This window comes from Acinonyx jubatus, chromosome B4 (genome assembly GCF_027475565.1).
Source record: "Acinonyx jubatus isolate Ajub_Pintada_27869175 chromosome B4, VMU_Ajub_asm_v1.0, whole genome shotgun sequence".
NCBI classification, from domain to species: Eukaryota; Metazoa; Chordata; class Mammalia; order Carnivora; family Felidae; genus Acinonyx; species Acinonyx jubatus.
In genome coordinates, this window is record NC_069387.1 from 139107172 (window position 1) to 139122336 (window position 15165).

The window sequence follows — 15165 nt, forward strand, 5'->3', positions numbered from 1 at the left end:
CCGGGATCGTCGGGACTCCCTTGGCGTGCGCCCGGGGCCGCCGCCTGGGCACAGCCCGCTACGCGCCGCCCGGGTCCTCCGGCTCCCGGCTCTCTCCCCTTTTCCCGCCGCCGCCCTCCCGGCTGTCGGGAGCGCGCGACCCCGGCCCGACCCCAGCCCGGGCCCGGGGTAGCGCGCGGTCCCTCCCCTGCCCGCCGACCAACCGGCCCCCGGGCCGCGCGCACGTGACGCCCCCGCCCGCCCTCCGGCCCCTGCGGAAACCCGAGGCGGCCGCGGCGGGGGAGGGCCGGCCGGGGACGGGGGAGCGCCGCCCCCCAGGGCAGTGCCCGCCCGAACGCACTCCGCCGGAGGCCCCCGCCGCCTCCCCACCGGAGCTGGACTCCCCCGGCCCGGGTCGGGGGTGTCTCAGCCTTAGCGCCTTGGGGCTCCCGGCTCCTCCCCAGTAGCCACGCCCCCGGGGAGCTGGGCCCCGACCGAGGACCTCTTATTCCCAGCCGCAGGTCACTGCCCACCCGCCTCGCCAACTCCACCCCCCCCCCCCGACCCGGTCCCCCAGCCCTGAGCCCCCCTCCGCCCCCACCGGGCTGAGCTCCGCGTTCCGCAAGTCTGCTGCCCACCTTGCAGGACACGCCCTTCCCCTGGGGCTGACCATCCTGTCCCAGTATGGGGTTTCCCCCCTAACCCTCGAATTGCCGGCATCCGCTTCCCTGTGGAGGAGCTGGTTCCGTTTCCCAAACTTAGGCTGCATCCCCAACACCCCTCCCTGTGACCTCCCGACCCCAGGAGCCGGAGAAGTTGTTCCGGTAGGGTCCCCCCCTTGGGCCCTTGTGCACCTCCCAACCCCCTCCTCTCCATCCCCCCCCCCACCCAGTGGGAAAGCCTGCTCCCAGCATTTGCAAGTCCCTTTGTCCGTCCCCCCTTCTGCCCAGCTTACTCCCTCCGGTTTGTCTCAAGGTTGGTCTGAGCCTCTCCACCCTCTCCAGAAAGTTGTGCTTGACCCCAGGGGTGAAGGAGGGCCCCACTTGGGCTCTCTGCGCCCTCTTTAACCCTCGATGGGGGCAGCGTCCTTCCATGTCTGGCCACATCCTGGACCAGATGCTCCTGGAGGACAGAGCCCCCTCCACAACCTCCTCCACCCAGCGACCTAGGCCTGAGAACCAGTGGAGTAACAGGATCCCTGAGGCCCCCCGCCCCTCCCTCTGTGCCCTGCCGGCCGCTGCCGCCATGAATCAGCAGCTCAGAGGCGGCCAGAGCAGCTTTGCACCTGGGCTGCGGGCTGGTGATCTGCAGCACCCAGGACTGGAGACTAGTCAGTGGGAGCAGCCCGGGGTCACCGGAGCCACAGCCACCTGTGCCCTTCATGCCCTGGGCTGCCTGTGGCACTCCACCTGCCTCCTCCAGGAGGCCCCTAGCTGGCCTTCTTACTCCCTGTGGTGGGGTCCAGGGGTCTGGTCGTCTGGTCGGCTTCTCTAGGTGGCACGTGTCCCAGTTCTCCCATCCCCTACCCCCCACCCAGCCTCGCTTGGTTTCCAGGGGTTCCCCAGAACCTGAGGCCCAGTAGCCATACTGACCAGGCCCCTGGAGGCCTCACTCCCACATGGTCTCCACCCCCAAGGCCCAGGGCAAGGGCACGACTCTCCTTGTTGAGGCCAGTGCCTTTCCTTCGTTGAACTGCAGTGCAAGTGTGTCCTGAGAGCAGGTGGTCTCTTTCCCCTTAAAGAAGCTATTCCCCCCCCACACACACCCGCTTCACCCAGTTCCAAGCAAGGACAGGCCTTTGCTCCCAGAGACCCCCGATTGTCCCCCAGCAGCCTCCCTGACCACTGAAAGGCAGCACAGGTCTGTATCTGGGCCAGAAGCTGAGCCTGCCCAATGAATTCCTCAGCAAGGCAGCTGGGGTCCATCTGTGGGTGGCCATCCTGCCTTGTCCCTCCTCAGAACCCATTAGCCTGGGTGGAGAACCCAGTCCACCCCACCCCGGTCCCCCTGAGCTCTTGGGGAGCAGGGAGGGTGCTATGCCGGCGATGGCTGCTTGTCCGCCTGGAGACCCAAGGGATGGAGGCAGTGCGGGGTCTGGTGGGGCCAGCCAGCTGGGGATGTGGTGCACAGATCAGCGACCCACTCCAGGCAGTGCGGACAGCCAGGCAGCGGGGCCTGGAGACTTGGGACACGAGCCGAGTGAGAGAGAACCCCTTTATTGTGAAACCCTGGTGCAGGCACTTGACGTTGAGGCCTCTGAAAGGTGGGAGGTCACCACCTCCTGCATAGGGTGCCACCACCCCACAGAGAAGCCCCTCGACGGAGGACCCACACCCCCAACATGTTGAGCAGGTTCGTGTCCAGAGCTTACTAGATCAGCTCCATCCTGGAAGAAGGGAGGATGAGGGTCACCCACAGACCAGAACCCCCGGCTCTCAGTGGCAGGGCCAGGTGGACAGAGGTAGAGCGTGCAGAGCTCTGGGCCAAGGTCCGGAGCCTGAGTCCAAGTCTGCACTGGTGTGTGCCCCCTCCCCCCGCCCCCTCCAGGCTGGAGCCCCCTGTGCCAACCAGCTCTTCACACCTTAGAAGCACCTGCAGCAGCCCCCACAGCCAAGGAGAAAGCGCTGGCTTTTGTCCACTGGATGCCGCCGCCCGCCTGAGCCCCTCGAACGGTACACACAGGATCTCAGCAGCAGCACCACCACCCCTGCACCCCTACAGCAGGCACTGAGGGAAGGGGAAGTGACAGTGCGGCCACCTCCGTTCAAGCTTCTTGCTGGTCATGGAAGCTGGCCCTCCCCTCAGGCAGCCACGGATTCACACGTGCCTGCACACGCCTTGACACGTAGGTACCAGGAGCACACGTTAGTGCACACGTGCCACACACAGCACAGGTGAACACACGGCTCCAGAATGACTTTCTGATTTGATACCTGGTGGCTGCCCCTACCCTGCCAGCCTCCAGGAAAGACCCCGCCCAGCTTTCAGACGCGGGGCTCCGCATTTTCCAGAGTAGCGCCGTACTTGGGGGCTGAGAAGCTCTGACAACTAAGACCCCCACTTCAGTCTCCAGGGGGCCCTCCAGAGGCAGTCCTCTGGGACTCAGGAGATCTGGAGACAGACACACTCCCCAGAGGGACCCCTTATGGCATCCAGGTGAGGTCCTGAGGGAGACCCAGATTGCTGGGAGGAGGCAGGGGGAGCAAGGCCGCTCTGCCTAGACTCCTGCCCCAGTGGCTTGCACACAGGCACACTTCTGTGCGTTCGCATGCATACGAGGACTGCCCACAAGGAGCAGTGTGCAGGCGAGGGGTCCCAGGCTAGGGTCGGGCCTGCTGGCCACAGAGGTGCTGGGAGGCGCTCCTCGTGGGAATCCGGCAGGCTGAGGGAACCCTGCAGTTCGAGTGGCCGGCCGGCACATTCCCCTCACTGCTCAACATCCAGGCCGCCAGGTGACTGCGGTGGCTCCGGGGGCTTGAAGCTGAGGACCTCCTGGTAGGTGAGCTCTGGGGAGCCAAGGAAAGGGTGAGCTCCTGCGGTCGCTGGTGGCTGGCCCGTCTCGCCTGCTACCCCAGCCCATCACCCCGAGGGCAGCCTCAGCTGCCCGCCCCCCCCTCCTTCTGGAGTCTGCCCTGTGCTGCCCGCCCCCCAGGTCCCTGCTGGACACCCCTCACCCCATCTCTACCTGCCCCACCCTGGAGGGGGGGGGGCAGCGCTCTGGGAGGAACTAGAACACTTCCAGAAGGAAGCAGGCAACTCCTAGCCTCCGGGGGAATGAAGCCCTCAGGCCCTGGGCTCCACCTCTCCCACCCAGCCCTCCTCAAGCTCACCCTTCCACTCCTCCACGGTCCGCTCCTTGGCCTCAACGCTTTCATCATAGGGCTCAGCCTCGGGCTCATCGTCGGGGTCGTGGTACTGGCTGAAGTAGGCATGGGCCAGGGCCTCGGCCGCACTGACCCTCTGGTCACTGTCCAGCACCAGCATCCTTCCCAGGAGATCCACAGCTACAGAGTGGCCAGTGGAAGGGGGGTGGTCAGTTAGGCATCTAGGGCCAGACGTGGATCCCAGCCCAGACCCAGGGCGCATCCTCACCCAGGGGGTTGGCTCCACGGAAGATGCTCCTGAGGTCCTTCTGGGGCATGGGGGGCAGGGACTGGATGTATGTCCGGGCCTGGGGGCACAGAGGAAGGGCCTGAGGGGGCTGCTCACACCCTCCCTCCCCTGGCCCCAAGCCAGGCAGGCGCTTGCTGAGAGAAGCCCCCGGACTCATTCCCTCCAACAGGCCTGGACAAGAACATGCACAGACCAGAAGCATCTCCCACTTGGGGTTTAGCGGCTCGAGCACCCCACTTGGCTCTCGATGCCTGGAGCCCCGGGGCCTGGTGTCGCCCCACTGCTCTGGGCAAGGGCACTGTTGGTTAGTGCTGGGGTTGTGCCCTCGTTGTCCCTCATGCCCCAACGAACGTCTTCCCTGTTCACCTGTTTCTCCCTTAAGGGGTCAGGCACTGCCTCAGGCTCCATTCCGCTGTGACCCATGCTCCCCACAGGCTCCCTGGTCTACTCCCACAGAGCCCCTCCCTCCAGAGTACCTGAGGGCATGGTTAGCAGAGGGAGCTGGGAGCGGGTGACTCACGTGTTCCGATGATATTTTTGCTAGAACCTCAGGGCTGGGCGTGCCCACCACCTCCATGATTCGCTTCAGCTGGTCGATGTCTGCCTGGCTGAGGAAATGCCCACTGGCCAGGAGTAGACCCTTCCCAGCCCCCAGATCCCAGACCTTGGGACACTGCCCCAAACCTGCTCTCCTATAGCGGGGGGGCAGAGGAGGCAAGACCAGCCAGAAAGGGCCAGTGCCACATCCCCTGAGACCCACCCAGCAGAAAGGGACCCAGCCTGGGGCAAGGATACAGTCATTTCCTGGGAAGAGGGCCTTTCCCTGGAGCAGCTCAGCCATGATGCAGCCCACAGACCAGATGTCCACTGTTGGCGAAGGAGTCTCCATTAGTCTGCCCTCCCCAAGCCCCCCTCAGAGAATCAGGGGGCTGTCCGGACAGTGCCAGCCCAGTGGCCTCTCGGTCACACCTGGGCCCAAAGACAGCAGCCCGCTTACTCCTCTAGACCCAACCCTGGGAGAGGGAGGAGTTAGCCCAAGACCTGCTGTGCTCAGTACCTCTAAGGTCTGTTTTGGAACGATGGTCCCAAACCTTGCCTGTCCCCAAGGCTGGACACAAGCACTCCCCGCCCCCCCCCCCCACGCAAGGTCCTTGGCCTTTGGCCCCATAAGCCCCCACCCTCCCCAGGCCCTGGCCTGCCTGCCCACCCTGGTCCAACACAACCCGTGTGCCCCCATATGGGCTGACATCACCTGTCTGGTTGTAGTGCATCCAATTGAGCATGATCTCAGGCGCGCGGTACCAGCGGGTGGCCACATAGCCGGTCATCTCCTCATCAGCCTGGCGGGCTAGCCCAAAGTCCAGGATCTAGAGTGACCACCAGGCCTGTCAGTGCCTCCAGGCAGGCCCCCTCTGCCGGCCAGCAGGGTGACCGCCCCGCCCGCACAGCCAGCTCACCCTAAGCTCACAGTCCTCGTTCACAGCCACGTTGCTGGGCTTCAGGTCCTGTGGGGCAGGCAGGGCGTGAACGCAGGAGCAGGGCAGCACCAGCCCCGACCCTCACCCGGTGGCCACACCTACCCGGTGGATGATCCCCGCGGAGTGGATGTACTGCAAGGGGGAGACGGGACGAGCGTCAGGTTGTGGCCACCACATCCCACCCTGCGCCCACCTGCGTGGCGCCCACCTTGAGCCCGCGCAGCAGCTGGTAAACCAGGAACTGGACGTGCTCGTCGCTCAGCGCCTGGCACTTGACGATGTTGTTCAGGTCGGCGCCCATCAGGGTGGTCACCAGGTACCTGGGAGGGGTCAGGGGTCAGGACAGCCCCCCCCCCCCTCCCGCCCCATACAAGCTCCCGCTCAGCTGCCACGGTGACTGCCACTCACACTTCGCTGAAGTCCTCAATGGAGGTGGCCGGCGTGAACACGTCCAGCAGCCCGATGACCTGGGAGGGGGGCGGGAGTCAGGCCAGCCCCGCCCCGCCCCGCCCCGCCCCGCCCCGCCCCGCTGACCCGCCCCAGGGCTCTCTGCTCACGTTCTCGTGCTTCAGGTGTTTGAGCAGCCGCAGCTCGCGGTAGGTCCTCCGCGCGTGGATCAGTGACTGGAAGGGTCGCGACAGTTTCTTCACTGCCACCTTCTGGCGCAGCCGCGTGTCGTAGGCCGAGCTGCAAGGCGGGCAAGTGAGGCAGCGCGGGCGCAGAGGGGGGACCCAGCTGTGCGCCCCCAGGCCCTGCTCCTTTTGGGCCTAATCTCGCCCTCTGAGCGCACTTTTGCTGGAGGACCCCTAGGGTGCACTGCCGTCGGTGCAGCCAGCCCCTGACCGGCCTGGAAAGCCTCTCCTCTGAGCCTCCTCTGGGCCGGATCGCACCCTCCAGTCCGCCCCTTCCCACCAGTATTCAGGCCCACAAGGTCCTGGCCTGCCCCCACCTGGGAGTCCTAGAGCAGGACCCGGATCTTCTCCCCCAACTCAGCATGAGGCTGGGGGAGGGTCTCCAATGACCAGGCCGGGAAAACAACCATTGCAAATTGTTCTCCTGTTCCCCTGTGGGCCCATGCTGGGGGTGGGTGGGCGGGGCTCCCCAGGTGGTTCCAGAGCCACCTCCAAAGCCCCTGGACCCCCAACGCCTCTGAATATTCAAAATATGGACAAAAAACTGGCCAAGGGTGTTTACTGGATTATTATTTTTTAAGAATGAAAAACCGGACAACACGAAATGTTCAACAGAGGGTGGTATCTGGACCCCCACTCCACTCCCCAGCGCCTCACCAGCCTCACCCACCTACTCTTCCTCAGCAGAGACAAAATGGTCACTGGCGTCATCTCCAAATGCAAATAGTCTGTCATCCCCACCCTCTCAGAGTCCCACTGCCCCCAGCACTGGAGCCGTGCTAACAGCCATGCCTTTACCAAGACTGTTTGGTCACCGATGCCCAGAACTTCCCTCTCTCCCAGTTTACCTCCACTCTCTAGGACCCTGCTTCCCCCAGGAATGAGTGTGCACAGGACAGGATGCTCATGGGCCCAGGTGGTGGTGGAGGAGAGCCAGCCAGGTGCCTGGGGCACCCAGGCCCCTTCCCCCCGCCTGTCGCCTGCTGGGGAAGGTCCAAGTCACTTCTGGGGAGGCAAGCAGGGGAGTGGCTCCTCATGTGGGGCAGCGGACCTTTTCCCCCAGTGCTGTCTACACAATCTGGTGACACAGAATTGGCACTAGGTCACCAGCTTCACCGTGGGAGCCCAGGAGAGGGCCGTCACCTGCACCGGGGCAACAGAGCAATGGGGAGAGACCCAGGCCTCGCTCAGGGAGCTGGCCCCCCCTAGGGACCCCCGAAGGTGGCTCCAGTTGAGAGGTGAATCCAGCAAAGACTCTATGCGGGGCCACTAACACATCATCCCTGACCCTCTTCCTGCCCTTGAGGTCTTAGAGATGAAGTCAGAGGCCAGAGGCTGGACCAGCTGAAATGGCCAGCCTGCGGATTCTGACAAGCTGGCGGATGCCTGCAGATGGGAGGTGGGGGTGGGGGGTGCCGAGCCCTTACACCAGCCCTTACAGCACTGGGACTCTGGAGGGGTTCAGGAAGTGCCACTTGTAACCTTCTGTCAGAGCCAGGAGTAAAGCCCCATCCCGAGGGGCTCTGGCCTCCCCACCTAAGACCCTCCTCAGTGGACGGCAGCCACCAGCTCAGGCCTTGGTAAGGACCCCACTGGGTTTGGGGGGAGCACCTCTCAACATCCACATCCACACTCAGCCTGAAGGTATTGTAACTGCACCCCCACCACCTGGAACCACCTCACCTTAAGCCCCACCCCCAGTCCCTCCACAGCCCCACACAGGTCTCAGCCAAACCCCCAACCCTGTCTCCCACTTCCAGACTCTGTCCTCTGTCAGGGCCCCAGGGCTCAACTGTGGGGCTGTGGTCTGAGCTCTCTTGGTGGGGGCAAAAATGGAGCAGGGGTAGACCCCCACAAGCACTGCAGGGGGCATGGTAGGCTTCTCTGATCAGGCCTGAGCCCCATCCAGAGTCTGAGACCCTTTGGAAAACAGGGGAGGGGGCAGGACCCAGGGGAGTTTTGAAGCCAATGTAAGGGGAGGGGTCCTGCCCTCCCTCAAGTTGGGCTTTCTCTTTTGCAAACAAGACCACCCATCCTTGGAACGGGGCAGACCCCAGAGCTGCCCAACCCTTGACGGGGGAGGGGGTGGCCCCCTGGACGCCTGTTCGCACATTTAGGGGCCCGGGAGACCCGCCCTTTGGCCGGCTGTGACGCCGCAGGATTTGGGCCCGGTGGGGGTGCTCCGGCTGGGACGGGGGGGGGGGGGGGGGAGAACGACCCCTCTCCCTCACCCGGAGCGGCGTCCGGTAGGAAAGTTTCCTTCTTCCTGCCCCCGACCCCCCATTCATTCCCGCGATCGGTGAACGGCCCGGGGGCGGAGGCAGGGCGAGGCCCCTCCCCACGCCAGGAACCTCGCCAAGGGAGGGGAGGGGGCGCGCACTCCGTCCCGCCCGCACCTCCCCGCCCTCCCCGCCCTCCCCGCCGCCCCTACCAGACCGAGCCGTAGGCGCCCGAGCCCACCGGGCGCAGCCCCTGCAGCCGCTGAGGCACCTCCCACACCGTCTTGTTGAGTTCCTGCCGGTAGAAGCCTGCGCGCGGGCCCGACATGTCCGAAGCGGCCGCCGCTCGGCCCGCGCCCCGCCCCGCGCCCCCGCCCCCGCCCCCGCCCGGCGCCGGAGCCCGAGCCCGAGCGGAGCGGACGGAGGGCGGCGGGAGGAGGCGGCGGCGGGCGCGGCGCGGGGCGGGGCCGGGGTGGGGGTGCGCGGGGACGGCCGCGCGGCTTCCTGCCCCTGCCGGGCGGCGGCCGGCCGGAAGCCAGCCCTGCCCTCCCCTCCCGGGGTCGCGGCGGGGGCGCCTCTGCCTCCTGGGGTCCGCACTGGCCCCAGCGTCCGCCCGCGTTCGGCCCTCGGCCGCGCCCCGCCCCTGCCAGGCCGCCTCCGCTCCCCGCACCCTCCCCTGCCCGCACCGGTGCCGGCACCTCGGGTTCGCTCATCCCTCCTCTCCCCGCTCCTGCTCCGGGCCCTGCACGACACCCCCACCCCCCAGCCTGCTCCCTCAAGATCAAGCCGTGGGAGCGGTTTTTCCATCGATGTAGAAAATGCTACCTAATCACAACTGGACACTTGACTGGGTCCCCCTCTGGGGTGTGCAGATGGCGGCGCCCTGCATCCCGGGCCAGCCTGGCTTCCCTCTCCCTTGGAGGCCGTTCTCGGCTTGGCCGTGTGGTTCCTCCGCTGGGAACCTTCCGTGGTCCGAAGCCGGCCGCTGGGCGCCGTCCGGCCGCCGCTGGGGAGAAATGTAGCTGCTGGGCGGGCCTGGGGAACCAGCCCTGTCAGGACCAGGGACAGCGGCAGCGCCAGGGGACCTCGGAGGCGCTGCACCCATCAAATGCTATCCCCAAGTGTGTCCTTTCTGGTTCCTGGTACCTTGCCTCCTTCTAAACGCACCCTCGGCTGTCACCTCTTCCAGGAAGCCCACCCTGACTTTCCTATGTACAGAGGAGCTCCTCTGGGGCGTAACCGCTGTTACGCCTCCGCGCTCAGCGCGTTCCCTGGTTTCCTCTCCTGGCCTGGAAGGATTATTTCGAGCAGGCTGCTGTAACTGGCGGGGGAGAGAGAGCAAGACGGCCTCCCGCGACTGTCTGTTGCTCTGCACCCGCGTAGTTACTTTCCATTTTGAAGTGATACGTGTTCGCAGACAGCATTGTCCCCAGGACAGACGCCTCCTGGCCCTCTATGTTGGGAGGGCAGTGAGTACTGTCTGGGCTGCAGCCTCCTGGAAAAGTGGGAAATCAGGCTCTGCGTGGCCCGAACCCCCGCCTCTCAAAGACAAACTAAAACCTGCGTTTTTACGTGAAATCTCCTGATTTTTAAATATTGGCAACCAAATTAAAACAAGACATCTCAAGGCAGTGCCAGGCAAACGGACATAACTGCCCAGCGAATCGAAACCCTGGCGGGGGGTGGTGGCTGGGTGGGGCGCTGGGTGGCTCAGGGGGTCAAGCCTGGGACTTTGGCTCCGGTCATGATCTCAGGGTTTGTGAGTTCGAGCCTCCCCCCCCCCCCCCCCCCCCCGCAGTCCGGCTTGCTGCTGCCTGCGCAGAGCCCGCCTGGGATCTTCTGTCCTCTCTCTCTCTCTGCCCCTCGCCCCCCAAAAATAACCATTAAAACCAAATAAAACAAAACAACTCTGGCGGGAGCCAAGAAACCACAGAGAGGGGCGCCTGGGTGGCTCAGTCCGTTAAGCGTCCGAGTTCAGCTCAGGTCACGATCTCGCGGTCCGGGAGTTCGAGCCCCGCGTCAGGCTCTGGGCTGACAGCTCAGAGCCTGGAGCCTGCTTCCGATTCTGTGTCTCCCTCTCTCTCTGCCCCCCCCCCCCCCCGTTCATGCTCTGTCTCTGTCTCAAAAATAAATAAACGTTAAAAAAAAAAAAGAAAGAAACCACAGAGCAAACGATCCGAGTCTCGCTCCGGCCAGCCTTGCGTGACTTCGGCCAAGTCCCGAGCCATCCCTGGCCTCAGTTTCCCCTCTGGGAGCCAGTGCTGGTCGGGCGGTGGTGGGGGGAGGACACCGGTGTCGCCCCGCTCCGCCCCTCCTCCTGAGTCCCCGCCTTCCCGGGGGGCGGAGGCGCGCCGAGCCCCGGGCTGCGGGGAGAGGAGGCGGCCTTTGTTCGCGCTAGGCGGGCGCTCCCCACCCCGCAACCAAAGCAGGTTCCCCGGGCGACAGGCTCCGCCCTTCTTCCGCGGCCCGGGGGTGGAGTCGTGCCGCCCCTAGGGGAGCCTGCGCGCGGCCTCCCCCTACCTGCCCCAAATCCGGGCTGAGTGGTCGGAACTGACCAGAGTGGAGTGGACTACCCGGCCGGCTCAGTGAATCAGGCAGAATGGAGACCCTCCCTCAGAATTCACCCCCGTCGGCCCACCTGGCCCCAGGCTGGCGGGTCCTGGCCAAGCTGCCTCCTGGGGAGGGTCCGGGAGAGCAACCAGGGAGTTTCCGGTGGTGGTTAGGGTGGGGAGAGGGCACAAAGCCGGACAGGTCAGGAAGTCCCCTGGAGAGAGACACCAGTGGAGCTGAGCCAAGCTTTCAGACCGTCCTGCCTCCCCGGGACTGAGCTCGGCTTGAGGGACAAGAAAGGGGGAAGGTGGTCAGGAAGGAGGGTTGAGGCAGGCTGGGTGGGGCCACAGCAGGGATTTCATTTTTGCTCTCAGGGTGATGGGAAGCTGCGCTGGACATTTTCACAGTGTAATCCTGGCCACCAGGTCCAGAGGGTGAGAGAGGCCCGAGCCTAGAGAAGTCGGTGGTCATGGCATGGAGAGCAGCGGGCAGCGGCAGGGGCAGCGGGTTGAGGATGGGGCGCAGGTGGGGAGGCTACACCCAAGGGCCTCCTACCCAGACGGAAGCCCTGAGTCTCAGGACCCCCATCCCTGGTCTCCCTCCACCCTACACTCCAGTATCAAGATCCCACTCTCTCCATGTCCACTCTCCCCTCCACTGGCCACTTGCTGGCCTCCTGGCTGCGCTTCTCTCTGTGGTCAGAATGACCTTCCTAAAAACCTGATGTGGCTCTATCCTGGAGGCCTGGTGATTTAGGAGAGGGTCCTCGCCGTTAAGCAAGCAGGGCGTGGCCTTAGGCTGTTCCCTGCAACTTGGAAGGAAAGGTCACTGAAGTTGTGCGTGCATCCCCCCTCCCCCCCAGCCACTACATCAGGAGGAAGATGGTGAAGTGGACACAGGAAGGTGGGTCATCCCTCAGTTTGACAGCATCCTGACAACTCAAGGCTGGCCTGCCCCCTGCCACCTTGCACCCCAACATCTATGCCTTCAACAGCCACATGAAAGGACAGCCCCTGGACCTCTTCATACCCCATCTGTTGGACCTCGAGCCCTTCCTGTCTCTAACCTTCACAGAATGGGAAGGGGGTCCTCACACTGCAGACTGTAGTCTGTAGGGGGCAGTAGTGGCTTCTTAGGGGCAGTAGTGGCTTGTGGAGGTCCAGTCTGGAAGCCAGGCCTCCTTGCCCCAGGCACCCCCAGCCTAGCACTTCCAGACTCTGTTCCACCTGCTTCTGAACAGCTAGATCTCAGGGAAGAGGAAACCTCGTGTGGGTCGTAACAGTGTCATTTAGGGGTCCCTGGGGTAGGGGGTGTCAGCGTTTGCCTAGGATGCTTCTCTGTAGGAGAGACCCACCCTCATTCCAAGTGCACAGGTAGCTCACGATCAAAGGCCTAGCCTATCCCCAGCCACCACGATGCCCCAAGTGGAGGAGACGCAGTCTGGGGCTGCCCATCAACAACGTCCCCGCTGTCTGGGGACACAGCCACATAGGCCGGGAAGCAGTTCAGACAAGATGGAACCCTGAGACACGTGAGCACCTGGGTCCAGCCAGATCTGAGGCGGGACCAGCAGCATGCCCTCATTTTGGAGCCACCGAATCCCCTTTCAGCTGCGCAGTATTCCTGGAGCACCAGGGCTCCCTCAGGGCAGCCCGTCTATGCCATTTACTGCTGTGTTCCCAGGGCCCAGGGGACCCTGTGTTACGCACACGCTTGTGTGCTGATGCTCCGGGGCGGTGCATCTCATTGCTGCCGCCCTGCGTGCAACATGGGGGCCGGGAGCAACATGCTTCCTCCACCCCCAGAATCCTGGACCACCCCCTCCGTGACGCATTGGCAGGGGGCACTACTCAGCCTTACTTTTGTCCTAAGTCATCCTGGGGCTGTTCTCGGGGCCAAGGAGCCGACCCTGGGGGACACAGGGCCCTCTCTCCCAGAGTCACCCAGTGTCTGGTGGGGTCTGCACACAGCAGTGACTTACTACCTGTATGCTGGCTGGACCCCCTCCTTAGAAAAGAGGATCATAGGTCCCTGACCTATCAGGGGCCCAGACAGTAGCCCCTGCCAGGCCCACGAGTGCCCCTCCAGGCCCAAGCAGGCTCAGCCCAAGGAAGGCAGGCAGGCAGGGGCATCCTGGCCACCAGATGGCGCCCGATGCACACTCCCCTGCCTGGAACCAATCCTTCCAGGATCACTTACTGGCCGTGGCGCCCAGCCCCTTTCTGTGCCCCAGGCCGCATCTCTCAGCCCTGGGGCAGCGGGGAGGGCAGGGCCTGGACTCAGCTCAACTCTCAACTCTCCCCTGCCCCCCCCCCCCACCAGAAAGCACATGCTGGCCTGAGGGGAGACCCTCGGGCCAGTGTCCACAGGAGGAATGGGAGTGGAGAAGCAGGGACTGCAAATCTGCTGCAGCCACAGGAGGAACCCAGCCACGCAGCAGAGTGAAAAAGACAGGTGTATTTGATTTACAATGAACCAGATTTACAAAAGGGGGTAGGGGTCAGGGTGGTCCCGGTGGAGCTGCTGCCAGACCCCTCCGACCTGGGCAGGGCCTCCAGCACGGCCCAGTCTTCTGGGTCCCCTCTGGCCACCTGGGCCTCGACGTCTGACGTCCAGCTTGACCTTTGAGGTGGGGCCCAGGGCACGGAGTCCACCCGGAGTGCCAGCGCCCCGCAGGGCAGGCCACGTGAGGTCAGGAAGGCTTCGTACCGTTGTCCTCCAGTCCCGGCGGGGCAGACAGACACAGTCTGGGCGCGAGGCCCCGCGGGCCACAGGCAAGCAGACCCCACCCGAAGAGGCCAAACCCAGGAGTCTGAGGTGGCTGCTGGTGTTCAGACAGGGGGAGCTGAGGCCCCACTGCCCCCAGCGACCTGGCGCAGTGCCAGGGGCGTAAGGCACATTTGCGAATCGCGCGGGAGATGTGACACAGACGACACCTGATGCTGGTTCTGCGGGAGCTGGCGCTGGAGGGCGCACGGCACTATTGCTCAGGAGATAGATGCTACAGACGCGGAGGTAGGGGCTCCCCCGCTGCACCCACACGCGGATGCCCGGGGCTCTTCCCCTGCTGGTGAAGGGTAAGGGCCTTACCGCTCGGCCTCGTTTCTCAGGGGCTGCCCGACGCCTGACACGGAGCATCACGCACCTGTGCCCAGAGTCAGTGGTGGCAGAGGCCAGAGGTCAGAGATCTGTGACTTTGTTCTCCAGCGCAGCCGCGATCTGCTGGAGGCGGAAAGCCAGCTGCATCTTCTGGGTGGCAGGGTCCTCCTCCAGGGCGTTGATGATCTGCAGGTGGGCTGCGTCAGACCACACGCCAGGGAAGGGGGCTGCCTGGGTGCCGGCCCCCACCCCTGGGAGGACACCCCTCACCTCGTCATAGTACTTCTGCGTGTACTGGTACAGCTGGTGCAGGGCCACGAGGGTGTTCAGCGAGTCTGTGTGTGCCTGGGGGGTTGGGGGGGGGGTGTCGGAGAGGGGCTGTGTGACCCCGCAGGTAGGAGGCTGTCCCCGGTGGAGGAAAGGGCCGACGTGTAGCACCCCAAGCACACACACATGTAGGAGGGTTACAGGTACGTGGGATGGCCGCAGACAGACATACGCTCTCACCCACAGACACACAGCAGTCAGGCCAGGTCAGCACGGCTCGCAAACCCCTTTCCTCGGGGCACACCCGGCCCCACCCTGCTTCTCCCTCCTGCAAGGGCAGTCTCCAGCGCCACTCAGCAGGGGGCTTTGGGGGAGGGGTGGGGTGCTCGGCCTGGATACGGTCAGTTGGCGCGCACACACCCTGCATCACCTTCTCTTACCCGAGAAATCTCCGCCAAGTGTGTGTTCATGTCCTGGTCGCTGACCTGCACCATCTGCCTGATCCCCTTGTAATAACTGCGGGAGAGCGGGCGTACGGTCAGGGAAGGGGTGGGGCAGCGGGTCCCAGTCACAGGCCGGAACCACCCCCAGGGGCCCCACTGGGTGGGGTCAAGGGTGGGTGCCCAGGGTCTAGCTGGGGGGCCGGGAGCACTCACTCCTCCACCATCTTCTTGTAGGTGGAGATCTCCTTGGCGTAGAGGAGCTTGTTGCTGGGAGAGTCCTGTGGGGGGTCGGAGCCAAGAGATGCCTGAGTCGTGACAGAGCCGAGCTCGCCCCCACCCAGGACACCCACGGAACAGAGAACCGGAGGTGTGGTGTGTGGGGGAC

The 15165-nt window shown here is 64.6% G+C and overlaps 2 protein-coding genes across 9 annotated transcripts in view; both read right to left on the reverse strand.

The window, feature by feature from the left end:
* Nucleotides 1–2179: 2179 nt before the first annotated feature.
* MAPK11 (mitogen-activated protein kinase 11) lies at nt 2180–8801 on the reverse strand. Of its 3 annotated transcripts, none has more exons than XM_027070369.2 (12): nt 8634–8799; nt 6128–6257; nt 5979–6037; nt 5779–5890; nt 5673–5702; nt 5550–5597; nt 5345–5459; nt 4888–4959; nt 4613–4692; nt 4072–4150; nt 3810–3983; nt 2180–3485 (listed from the first exon to the last, which is right to left on the reverse strand). In XM_027070369.2, the coding sequence occupies exons 1-12, from the start codon at nt 8747–8749 to the stop codon at nt 3406–3408; spliced, it is 1095 nt and encodes a 364-aa protein (XP_026926170.1). In that variant the 5' UTR covers nt 8750–8799; the 3' UTR covers nt 2180–3405. The 3 variants fall into 3 exon arrangements, with proteins under 3 accessions (XP_026926170.1, XP_026926172.1, XP_026926171.1); XM_027070371.2 differs by lacking the exon at nt 8634–8799 and adding an exon at nt 8434–8551; XM_027070370.2 differs by lacking the exon at nt 5673–5702 and having other exon boundaries at nt 8634–8801.
* Nucleotides 8802–13408: 4607 nt separating this feature from the next.
* The window catches only part of PLXNB2 (plexin B2), a 28667-nt gene continuing 26910 nt past the window's right edge, over nt 13409–15165 (reverse strand). For 5 of the 6 annotated variants that reach the window (XM_053199588.1, XM_053199586.1, XM_053199590.1 and 2 more), the window contains 4 exons: nt 14994–15058; nt 14778–14853; nt 14341–14415; nt 13409–14256 (listed from right to left, as the gene is read on the reverse strand). In XM_053199588.1, the coding sequence (XP_053055563.1) occupies nt 14152–14256; nt 14341–14415; nt 14778–14853; nt 14994–15058 (321 nt within the window). In that variant the 3' untranslated portion in view covers nt 13409–14151. The remainder of the gene's footprint in view (nt 14257–14340; nt 14416–14777; nt 14854–14993; nt 15059–15165) is intronic. The other variant, XM_053199585.1, reaches the window with a different exon arrangement.